Source organism: Oryx dammah, unplaced genomic scaffold, assembly GCF_014754425.2.
Source record: "Oryx dammah isolate SB20612 unplaced genomic scaffold, SCBI_Odam_1.1 HiC_scaffold_12, whole genome shotgun sequence".
Classification (NCBI taxonomy): domain Eukaryota; kingdom Metazoa; phylum Chordata; class Mammalia; order Artiodactyla; family Bovidae; genus Oryx; species Oryx dammah.
Genome location: NW_024070196.1, coordinates 13055851 through 13066962, shown reverse-complemented (window position 1 = coordinate 13066962; position 11112 = coordinate 13055851). Strand labels below are relative to the sequence as shown.

At 45.8% G+C, this 11112-nt stretch overlaps 1 protein-coding gene and 1 long non-coding RNA gene across 2 annotated transcripts in view; one reads left to right on the top strand and one right to left on the bottom strand.

The window, feature by feature from the left end:
- The window catches only part of OTUD4 (OTU deubiquitinase 4), a 46031-nt gene extending 41048 nt beyond the window's left edge, over window positions 1-4983 (bottom strand). Inside the window, exons 1-2 of the mRNA XM_040250432.1 lie at window positions 4769-4983; window positions 515-598 (exon numbers count right to left, since the gene is read on the bottom strand). Coding sequence (XP_040106366.1) covers window positions 515-598; window positions 4769-4927 — 243 coding nt within the window. The 5' untranslated portion in view covers window positions 4928-4983. The remainder of the gene's footprint in view (window positions 1-514; window positions 599-4768) is intronic.
- Window positions 4984-8715: 3732 nt separating this feature from the next.
- Window positions 8716-10525, top strand: LOC120870887. Its single transcript, XR_005722883.1, has 3 exons — window positions 8716-9141; window positions 9431-9572; window positions 10235-10525. It is a non-coding gene; the product is annotated as an uncharacterized LOC120870887 (long non-coding RNA).
- The last annotated feature ends 587 nt before the right edge of the window (window positions 10526-11112 follow it).

The following is an 11112-nucleotide window of genomic DNA, read 5'->3' as shown; positions in this document are numbered from 1 at the left end:
CTACTAATCATTATTTATATAATTACAATGTTCTGATATGTGGTTCATAATGATGAACCCTGTAAATTAAAAATCTATAAATGCCTCCTGATAAAATCAGAGGCTCAACATTAGCTATGCTCAGTTTATTTCTTATACTCCAAGGTCTGCAATTTTTTACAGTTCACAGGCGGTCACCAATCACGGAAACCGGTAGCCTCCCTGATCATGTCAGACAAGGCTCACTAGTAATGTGCTCAGGTCCTGCCCAAGTCACCCTTCTGGCCTCCACGGCTCTGTGATCCATGCGTCACAGAAGCTTTCTAAATGTCTGAATAAATGAACACAAGATAACCTTTAAAAAAAAAAACCACAGCTGACTATGGATTTGAATTTGAATTCAAAAAAGCAGTTCATTTTTATAAGGTTTGTCTTCATAGCCTACAATCCGATCCAACCTGTGACATTCCCACTCAAATGGCTATCATGCACCTGTAAGTCAAGGCACCGTTGCATGGTTAAAATGATCAATCACCTCTTCAAACTTCTCCCGGTTCTCCCGAAGGTAGTGGATGCAGGCCATCCTGACTTCAACGTGGCGAGACTGGGAGTGCAGCACCTGCGGGGGAAGAGCAGCATACTCGCAAGCCCTCTGTTAGGAGACGCTGCGCAGCCTGGCCCACACCTCCTTCCACACCCAACACAACCTCACCACCAACGGATGCCAGTCTCCGCTTCCCTTTCTGTCACTCCTAACTCTGCATTGACTCTCATCTCCCACTAACCTGAGAGCTGACACAGCACATGCCAACAACAGCGCCTCTTAAGCCAGAGGTCACTCGATGGAGAGCTTGTCACCATTTCCCCTGTAGGTCACTGAGACCACGCCTTTGGGGAAATCTTTGGAAGCTTACACTTTCCTCTCCCAGCCACCCCTCTACTATTACTTCACTCGTCACAAAGCAGAGCTGACAGAATCCCCGCCACGCAGCGCTCAGCTTCATCCTCAGCTTGTTGGAAAAGAGAACGAAGAGGTGACTTCAACAAAAAAAATAAGTCTTTGAGGCTTTCTGCCCTTAGAGAAACTGCTTTTTCCCAGTAACTTTGAATTACCTGCCTTATGTATAAATCTAAGTCCACCGTGGTTTGAGAAAAATTAAGGCACTCATTCTTAAATCCTCAGCTTACACGATCCTGGAAAGAACATCCAGGGAGCAGCACAGAGGATGCAATCGTGTTTCTGTGTGTTATCATCCCAATGGCTTTCAAACGTGCTCTTCTGCCCCAAATCTTAAAGCACCAACTGAAATAAGCCATACTACGGAGATGATCCACACCCTCTCACTTTGCAGCCTCTGCTGTCTTCTGTTAAACAACTAGTTCAACCAAAGAATAACTTACTGGCATTTTGCCTCTTAATGAAAGTCTAAAGCTTTGTTTTGAAACCCTCTGGCCAGTCTCTAATACTTTACCATGCTAAAAAAAAAAAAAAAAAGGAGATTAAAATTACTGGGTGTCTTAAAGGAAGGTGCTCCTGCTACCCTACAAGGTCAAGGCAGGAGGGAAAAAAACTGACATTTAAAATAACATCTCAAAACTACTATCCAGGGCTCTTGAGAATTTCTATTATTATAAAGTAGCTTTAAGAGTTACAGTTTCAACTGAGTGAGTCTCCCTTATGTTCAGGGTGAGCAGAGAATTCAGGAAAAGGGAAGCTCCGGTTGCACCTGCTACAGGTCTCTCTGGATAACAGCCAAGGCTCTTTTATACCCACGGAACCAAGAGGCGCAATTGCCTGGAGAGCTAGCAGGTCCCTTTACATTCAATTCAGATACTCTGACGATGCACTAACTGAGGTTAGCAATGCGTTGCTTTTCAGCATACTAGCTGGCTTTCAGCTTAACAAGTATGCGAACACTGCTGTCTTTAGGAACTACAAAAAAGCATCCATGTTTACATACTCTAAGCCTCCAGTACTGGAAGGACTATCCAAATGCAAAAATCACCACCACACAATTTTTTTGCCCATTCAACACATGACATTTAGTAACATTTCCTTCACAGAAGCTATGCTAGACGCTATTATGAATCAACATATTAGTCTGAGTAAACCAGTGTCATCCGATAGGGCATTTCTGCCATTAGCACAGTGAAGCTAGTCTTACAGCCATTTACCTAGTAACAGGTGGCAGATATAAGTGAATAAAGCTTATGATTTTACATCAAACACAATGACAGGCATGTTTTTTCTCCTTCAACAAACATTTCATTAGCACATGAAATTTGAACCCATTACTCAGAAGCAAAATTCTCAGTATGAGGTGCCCAGGGTGCTGGGGCTTTATAGAGCAAAGGAATGTCAAGAGAAAGGAGGCTAAACCACAACTGTTGAAAAGCAAGTTCAAGGGCACTCAGGAAGAATTCAAATGGTATGACAAATATCTTTGCAAATTATTATATACATGAAAATAACCTAGAAATAGGAGGCTTTCCAATCTTAGGGCAGACAGATAATAAACACAGAGAAAGGCTGAGACACTCTGCTTCACCAAGCCCTCTAAGAGGGCCCTATTTTTAGCTCCAGGGCCACAGAGCTGATTCAGGTCAGGCCTCCTGCAGGCCCCAGGCCAGAAGCGTAAAAAGGGAAGGGGTTATTTAAATCAGGTAATCTGGAGGGGAAGACTGGCTAAATCAAGTCTCTCCCCCTGCATTTCCCGTCAAAGGCTGCCATTTAGATCACTTACTGTGCCTCCCTGGTAGAAATGGTAATTACTCTAATATTACTGGAGAAATTGTTGGCAAAAAGTAAATCCTTTGTGCACACTGTTGAAGGGCAGCCTGAGGATGCCGTTACTTCCCTCCCCACCACCAATACACACACCACCTTTGGCCATGAAGACTACACCTGTGGTCCGTGTCTACCGAAGAACAGAGTTTGCCCCAAGAGCCACCGCAGCAAACTTTCTATAAGCTCAGTGTACTAAAAGGCAGCCTCCCGTAAGTGGAAGGGACATTCCCTCAAGCCTAATTTAAATCCCATCACAGTGAGATATAATAAAATGCATTAACTATTGTTAGCAATGAGCTCTTCATGTAGCCAGCTACCTATTGTTCATTTCTACTTAAAAAGAGAGTCTATACAATCGAGTTTGCCAATTATCTTTGGTATGAAGTTCTGAAACCAGCCACACCTTTCTGCTTCAATATAAACTGTGATGTGTATAATCCAACTCCAAATAAGCACCATACTTCTTGTATTTCTATTTGCTTCCACCTCTTTCCTTACCAAACTCTTGCTAGAGCCAATAATATGTTTCAATAGGGATTGAATTCACTTCCACATCTTCCCTCTGCTTCTGGAGGTGATGAGGAGACTCAGGAGGCTGAGGCGGATGAAGCAGGACAGATGGTGATCCGGAAAACTCACCAATGGGACAGACTGTTTACCTACTAATAGTAAAGACTGGGATCTGTTTGTGTGAACATCTCCCAAAGCAACACTAGAACATCCTAAAAAATTCTAAAAATAAGAGAAATCAATTGAACTGAAAAAGACACAGCTCAGTTTGGGGAGCTTTGCGAAGAATGAGTGACAATGCCAGCCGCAAAATGCAAAGGTTTGGACTAGCTACACCAATTTCTTGTTTCCAAAAAAAAAAGAGTATCTTATGCTACTGATGTGAAAACGAGGGCCTTTGGAAAATAAGTGTCTGGCCTTTGGACTTTGAAAAAAACAAGAATAGACTGGTCTATAGATGTTTAGGAAAACATTTACTCACAAAAAGAAATTCCGAAAGCTACTTAGCATTAAAAAAGGTGAGAGAAACAGAAAAACTCCAAAGCGGGGCAGGAGAGGGAAGGGGTAAATCTTAGGCCAAAGGAAAGCAAAGGAAAACGGTAGGAAATACACACCAGGGCAGCAACGTGAAACTTATTCAACAGCTATTTTTTAATACAGGATGGATCTGGGTGGCTGCACACCTACCAACTACAGTGTTACATAATAGGGAATAAGCTCCCTTACCAAAAAAATAAATCAGAAACATCCTCCCAAGAACTGTATTACAAAGTGATTTTAATCAGTAAGGGCGAAGAATTCGGCCAAGGACCTAACGGACCCCAGATACAGTCTTCCTTCCCACTAGCAACTTTAAAACACTTTTTCTAAGTCAATTATTTTTTTTAGTTCACCTACACTGCCTTGCAGGACATTGAAAGAAGGTGAAATCTACTCAAAGACAATTCCGTGCAAACATTCGACATTTTCTAAAGTCTGGTTTTCCCAAACTGCACTTTTCCCCCACTCCTGACTCAGGCGGACATCCGCGGGCTTGGCTACCCCACGCTCCAAAGTCCAGTAACGGGGCGGGGCTGGGGGGGGTGGGAATCATGATCCCACGAGTCGAGCCTGGTGCACCACCTCCTCTAGTAAACATTCTGCTTACTGGTGTGAACGCGGTGCTTGTAAAGCCAAAAGGGGAGGCGAAAAACAGCATTTCGCCAAGTTCCCACCCCTCCAGCAAGGGAGCAGACTCTCCGGCAGGCCTCACGGGCTAGCTTCAACTCATTACCTCTTCGCCAGGAGGGACGACACCCAGATCATTTACAGGTTTTTAAGTTTCGATTCGGAGCTCCCAGTCGCAGGGCAGCGTCCGGTTCCGGGGCGACAATGGGCCGCTGTGACGCCTGCGGGGCCACGCGCAGCCCGGGTTGAGGGGGGCGGGCAGCCCGCCCGCCGCTTCCCACCCGGCCCCCCGCCGATCGCCCCCTCCGGCCTCCTCCCCGTTACCTGCTCCGCCACGGCTCGGAACAAGCACGACCCGTCCTTGGCGACCAGTTTCCGATACAAGCCCAGGGTCCGCAGATAGGCGTCCATGGGCGTCGCGTCCTCGCGGGGCGCCGCGCCGCCCCGGTCGCCGCCGTCGGGGGCGCCGACGGCCGCCTCCATGTTGCCGGTCGCGCAGCAGGCCGGGCGCGGCGCGGGCTAGCCCCACATGGCCGCGCCGCCGGTTCCTGGACGCCCCGGCCGGGGGCGGGCAGCGGCTGGGGGGGGGGCAGGGGCTGGGGCTCGGGCTCGGGCTCGGGCTCGGGCTCGGGCTCCGGCTCGCGCTGGGCGGGCGGCAGCAGGCGGCGGCGGCGGCCCGAGGCGGCGGTCCGCGCGCATAGGGAGCCCTGCCTAGTGCATGGCCGGGCGCACGCGGCCGCCTCCCGCGGGGCCACGCGCCCGGGGGAAACGAGGCGGGGAATTCACCAAAACCCGCAAGCGAGCAGTCACTTGACGCGGGCCTCGCCGCCCGGCTCAGCCACTGGGGCCCCGGGGTCCCGCCCCCACACACACACAAGTTTCCTCGCCAGACCCGGCGGAAGAGAGGAAAGCCCCGCAACCCGAGCGCGCCGGCCCAGACTCTTGGTGAAAGCGAGGCCTGTGGGGCCCACACCGGGAGCCGAAGAAGCCGAGAGAGAAAGGCGCGGCCTGACCGTCTCCCCACCTCGCAGGAGGGCGCCGGAGGGGCGGGGAGTGGGCGGGGGCGCCCGGCGGGAGGGCAGCACCCTCGCAGCCCAGACTGTGTTTTCGCTTTCGGCCCCGACCGCGGAGAGGACGGCGGGAGGTGTAGTTTAGGCAGCGGCAGGAAGTCGGCCTGCGGCGGGCGGGGACGCGCGACCGGCCTACCCGGCGCGGGGAGGCGCCCGGGAGGCGCGCGGACTACAAGTCCCTACAGCGCGGCCGCCGCCGCCGCCACCCAGAGCCGGCTTCACGCTGCCCGGGCACCGCGCGTCCTCCAGCAGGCCGAGGGTCTGCGCGGAGACCTGCGCGCGCCGCCCCGCCCGGCCGGCGGCCCGCCCTCTGCGCCGCGGGCCTGCGGGATGTGCGCGCGCCCTGCGTGCGTGGAGTTGCCAGGGACACGGAGGCCGCTGGGTCGGCCCTTTGTGTATTTCCAAACAGAGGGCGCACCTGTCTGCTCCCCTCCCCCCGGCCTCTTCCCCTGACGTTTCCATGGAGGTGGCTTTAACGGCTTAAGCAGAAAATAGACCTAATTGGCGAAGGCTCCTGGAACTCGCATCGTGCGGGGCGATACAGGCTGTCCATAAATCAGCCGTGGACTGCTGATTCCTATTCGAGACTAGAAGTACAGCTCTGGCGATATATCGCAAGATGATGCCTTTGCCACAGACATTTTGGTTCACCCTTCCACTATAGCTGCCCACCCCAGCACAAAGGGGTGTCGCTAGTCGGAAAAACTTAAGATTTTTTTTTTTCCTTTTTAGAAAACCATCTTGTAATTGTTTGATAGCATGCTGGACGTGCCCTGGGATCCAGCGGTGTTTGCTGGAGGATTCCTGTTCAACTTCCCACCCTGAGAAGTTGAATGACAGTGTATGCCTTTAGAACCTAGAATTTATCCAGCTTGTTTTTGTGACACCAGAGATTTATTTTTATTCAAGTACAACAGCATCTGGTATCCCAATCTTTTAAATACACGGTTAATCATAAAATCTACTCTTGAAGCCATGGTGCGGCAGGGTGGGGCTGGGGAGATGGAAGAATTACTGTAGATTTAGACATGTGGTCAAACAGATTCTTTGGAATGGGGGGCAAGGCAGGCCAGATGGTGAGAGTCCAGTGCAAATTACTGAAAATTCTATTTGAGAAATCTGTTTTCAGTATTTGGTGCAAACAATGACTCGTGTGTTCACTCTCCTTGGAACGTTTAGATTTGATTTCTTAAGGTTTAAAAATTCAGATATCCAATGGTGCTGTTTTTAGAGAAAGCAAAAAAAGGATTCTGACCTAAATGAATTTTCTTGTCCCACTATTGAATTTTGTACATTTTGTAGAGAAATACACTTCAGAATCCCTTTTAGAAAAATCTAGTTTCAAGTCAAACCTGTTGCTTTTCCTTCTTTAAAAATATATAATTTAAAATATACGATTGCACTCATTCCACTCAAAAAGAACTGCCCATTTTGCCACTACTTACAATATGGCATTTTCTTTTTATAAACATGACTTGCCTTTTAAACCCACAGAGGAATGGAAAGTAAAAGTGAAAGTGAAGCTGCTCAGTCGTGTCCAACTCTTTGCGGCCCACCGGGCTCCTCTGTCCATGGGATTTCCCAGGCAAGAATACTGGAGTGGGTTGCCATTTCCTTCTCCAGGGGATCTTCCCAACCCAGGGATCGAACCCTGGTCTCCCACATTGCAGGCGGACGCTTTACCACCTGAGCCACCAGGGAAGCCCCAGAAAGTAAAGTAATATCTAAATAGCTTAAGTATTGAATTCTTAAAATGAGTAGATTCTGTAGTATTAATAAGCAACAGACTTTCTTATATGCCAAAAGAAAACCATGCCTCTCCTAACATTTATGTAATTTAGAAATAAGAGTTCTGAAGCTAATCTCCAAATTAATAGGTATTTATGGAAAATCTGCTGTGTCTAGCATGCTAGACAACTGCATTCCTAATTATCTTGAGAACATATTAGAAACATATTTCCAGGGGCCTCACGTTTGAAAATTTATCAAACCTTATTTTGTAATTGAAATGTTCATGACTACAATATTCGTGATTACATTAATTTTTAGAAGTCATTAAAAAGCTTTGCTCACCTTTTATATGTGCAATAATTTCATTTTGAGTGGCTAATAGTGTTTCAAGCATATTTTCTATTTTAAGCCTTATCTATATTTTAATCTTATTTGAATGTGCTTACATACATAAATTTTTTAATGGAATATCACTATTTTTTTAAGCCCCCAGATTCCTTTGAAACACTTTGAAAAGGAAACCAAATACATCATTAACACTATCATGTCTTTATTTTCCATTACAAAAATGTAATTCACTCACAATTGTACAAATAAATGAATACGATTATTTAAATAAGTACTCTAGTTGACACTACAGTTGACTTACAGTATTTTTTAAATGAATCATTAAATACTAAAAGAAAACAGAGGCTCTAATCAGAATTCATCACCATTCTATGTAATCTTATAAAAATGTGGTTTATTATCAGAATACTAGAATAACACATTTCCAGTCATTTCTACACTTGATGTCCTGACAAAATTACTTATTATCCTCATTCCTGCTGAGTGCAGATCAGCTTCACTCTAAACTGCCTGCTTCTGCTTCCAAAATTAGAAGTAAAACACCTGTTGTATCTGACCAGGGGGCCTGTTTAAGGAAATCCTTCTGAGACCTGATCCAAGACAGACCCTCTGTATGCCAAATCCCCAAATATAGCTCCCTGTTTAGGGAACATTAAAGGATCCTATGACTTTAAACTGAACCAATGCTTATAGAAATTCACTTGCTAACATTAACCTCTGAAAGTTTTCAAGAAACTACATCTGACTGACCATGTTCGCTCTGAGGAAGCCATTTCTGATTACCAAAAGTGAAGAGCAGACGTTTTAATCAAATATAATCTGAAAGAACGAAATTAGTCATCCCAGGCAAATGTGTCAACTGTTTTTCTTGTACACAGTTAAATACCTCAAGTCTGTTTGACAAACTTTGGAGCTAATAATTGTATCTGGTGAAATTTTTTTGTTTTAAAAATGATAGATTTTCTGCAGCTTTTTTTTTCCAATAAAAAGGTGGTGTGGTGGTGGTGTTTAGTCGCTCAGTTGTGTCCAACTCTGCAACCCCATAGACTGTAGCCCACCAGGCTCCTTTGTCCATGGTATTTCCCAGGTAAGAATGCTTCAGTGAAAAAAAAAAAAAAGAATGCTTCAGTGGGTTGACATTTCCTTCTCCAAGTAGGCATTCTGCAGTATTCATTTACGGTAGGCATTCTCAAAGATGGCCCCCAGTGATTCCTGCCTCCTGATATTCACTCTCCCATATAGTCACCTCCACTTTATAGCAGGATTGGTCTCTGTGATCAATAGAATAGAGCAAATTGTACAAATTTAATATATTGCTGCTGAGATCAGGTTATAAGAGATGTTTTTGGTTGTTCTCTTATATTTCCTCTTTTGTGGGTGACTCACTCTAGCGAAAGCTGGTTGCTATGGGGAAAACTTAGAAGTTCTCCTGGTAGGGAACTGGAGCCTCAGCCGACAGCCACGTAAGTCAGCTTTGAAGTGAGTCCTCCAACCCAATCAAGCTTTCAGATGACTGCAACTCCATGAGAAACGCCTCATCCAGCCAAGGTCTGAGATTATTTTTTTCTTTGAATTCAACCCCCGCCCCCACCCCACCCCCTACCAAGGATACAACCCAAGCCCTGCCAGTGAAAGCGCAGAGCCCTAACCACTGGACCACCGGGGAATTCCCCAGGGCTGAGCTTCTTAGTGCTAAGATTCTTGATCTCACAAGCTATGTGAGTTAATGCATATTTCTTGTGTTAAGCTCCTAAATGTTGGAATAACATTCCCAGAGTAAATAAGACAAACATAACACTCCATTGTTTCTCTTTCCTAGGTATGTATGTCACTTCAGTTGTGTCCAGCTCTTCGTCACCCCATGGACTGTAGCTCACCAGGCTCCTCTGTTCATGGGATTTCCCAGCAAGAATCCTGGAATGGGTTGCCATTCCCTTCTCCACGAGATCTTCCCAACCTAGGGATCAAACACATTGCAGGTAGATTCTTTACCCACTGAGCCATCTGGGAAGCCCCTTTACTAGGTAGACATAGAATACATGTCAATAATTCATGAAAATAATCACTAATTTAATATCCTTTGTGCTAAGCAAAGTTGCCAGTAAGCAGATTTTTTTTTTAATTAATAAAATCCTTTACAAAATACAAAATCCTAAGAACGTCTGAGCTTTATTGCCACATAACATTTGGGTTTGTTTTCTACAAAAATTCAAGTAATTAAATCCCACAAAAAACCTATTTTCAAAAAAAGAACTATTTCTCTCAGACCCTATGTGCTAGACTAACTGTCCTCCAGCTTACACTTTATTGCTCCTGAATATTACCTGCATAGTTCTGCACACATTTCCTACCTTGGAACTAAATGTGACCATGTCACTACTCTAGGCCAATGAGATGCGAACAGAATGCATGCGTTTAACTTTCAGTCTATTTGTGTTAGTTGCTCAGTCATGTCTGAGCAAGTTTGTGACCCCATGTATATGTAGCCCGCCAGGCTTCTCTGTCCATGGGATTCTCCAGGCAAGAATACTGGAGCGGGTAGCCATTCGCTTACTGAACCCTGGTCTTCTGCATTGCAGGCAGATTCTTTACCATCTGAGCCACCAGCAAAGCCCTTAACTTCTAGTTCATTTCCTTAAAGATGAAGCCTCCTGCCCTCGACAGTCTTTCCTGCTTTCCTTCTGCTCATTTGAAAACATGGTTGAAACAAAGCCAACACTAACTACAAAGACAATACTCTAAGAGAACAGATGAAGAAATTGAAAGAAAACAGAGTCCTTCAATGCTTCAAGGCCGGAAGGCGTGGACTGTTTTATGAGAGAAAAATAGACTTACTTAACCAAGCATTTGTTGTTGTTGTTCTTGTTACAACTTGTCTATGTATCCTGGCATATTTTTCTTTCAATATTAAATAATGGTGAGTGAAAGTTGCTCAGTCGTGTCCAGCTCTTTGTGACCCCATGGACTATACAGTTCATGGAATTCTCCAGGCCAGAATACTGGAGTGGGTAGCCTTTTCTTCTCCAGGGGATCTTCCCAACCCAAGGATCGAACCCAGGTCTCTCATATTGCCATCAGTTCTTTACCAGCTGAACCACCAGGGAAGCCCAAGAATACTGGAGTGGGTAGCCTATCCCTTCTCCAGTGGATCTTCCTGAGCCAGGAATTGAACCCAGGGTCTCCTGCATTGCAGGCAGATTCTTTACCCACTGAGCTATTTGGGGCCAAATAGAATTTAATTTACAAGAGTTACTTTCCTTAGTTGCACACAACATTTTTCTTTTCCTAGAAAATTCGAAAATTTTTCTTTTTCTGAAAATTTGGGAATCCCAAATGTTAAAGGACTTCCAAAAAGGTTTCCTGATGTTATTTCTTCATCACCAATCCACATTCGCCTTCAGCTGCCACGTTACCACTGTTGGCTACCTCCTCATTGTGAAACAGAATGAACTGAGTCAATTCTAAACCCCAGAGCTCAGACTGTAGTCCTGACACCCTATTTCCAGTGTGATTGGAGGA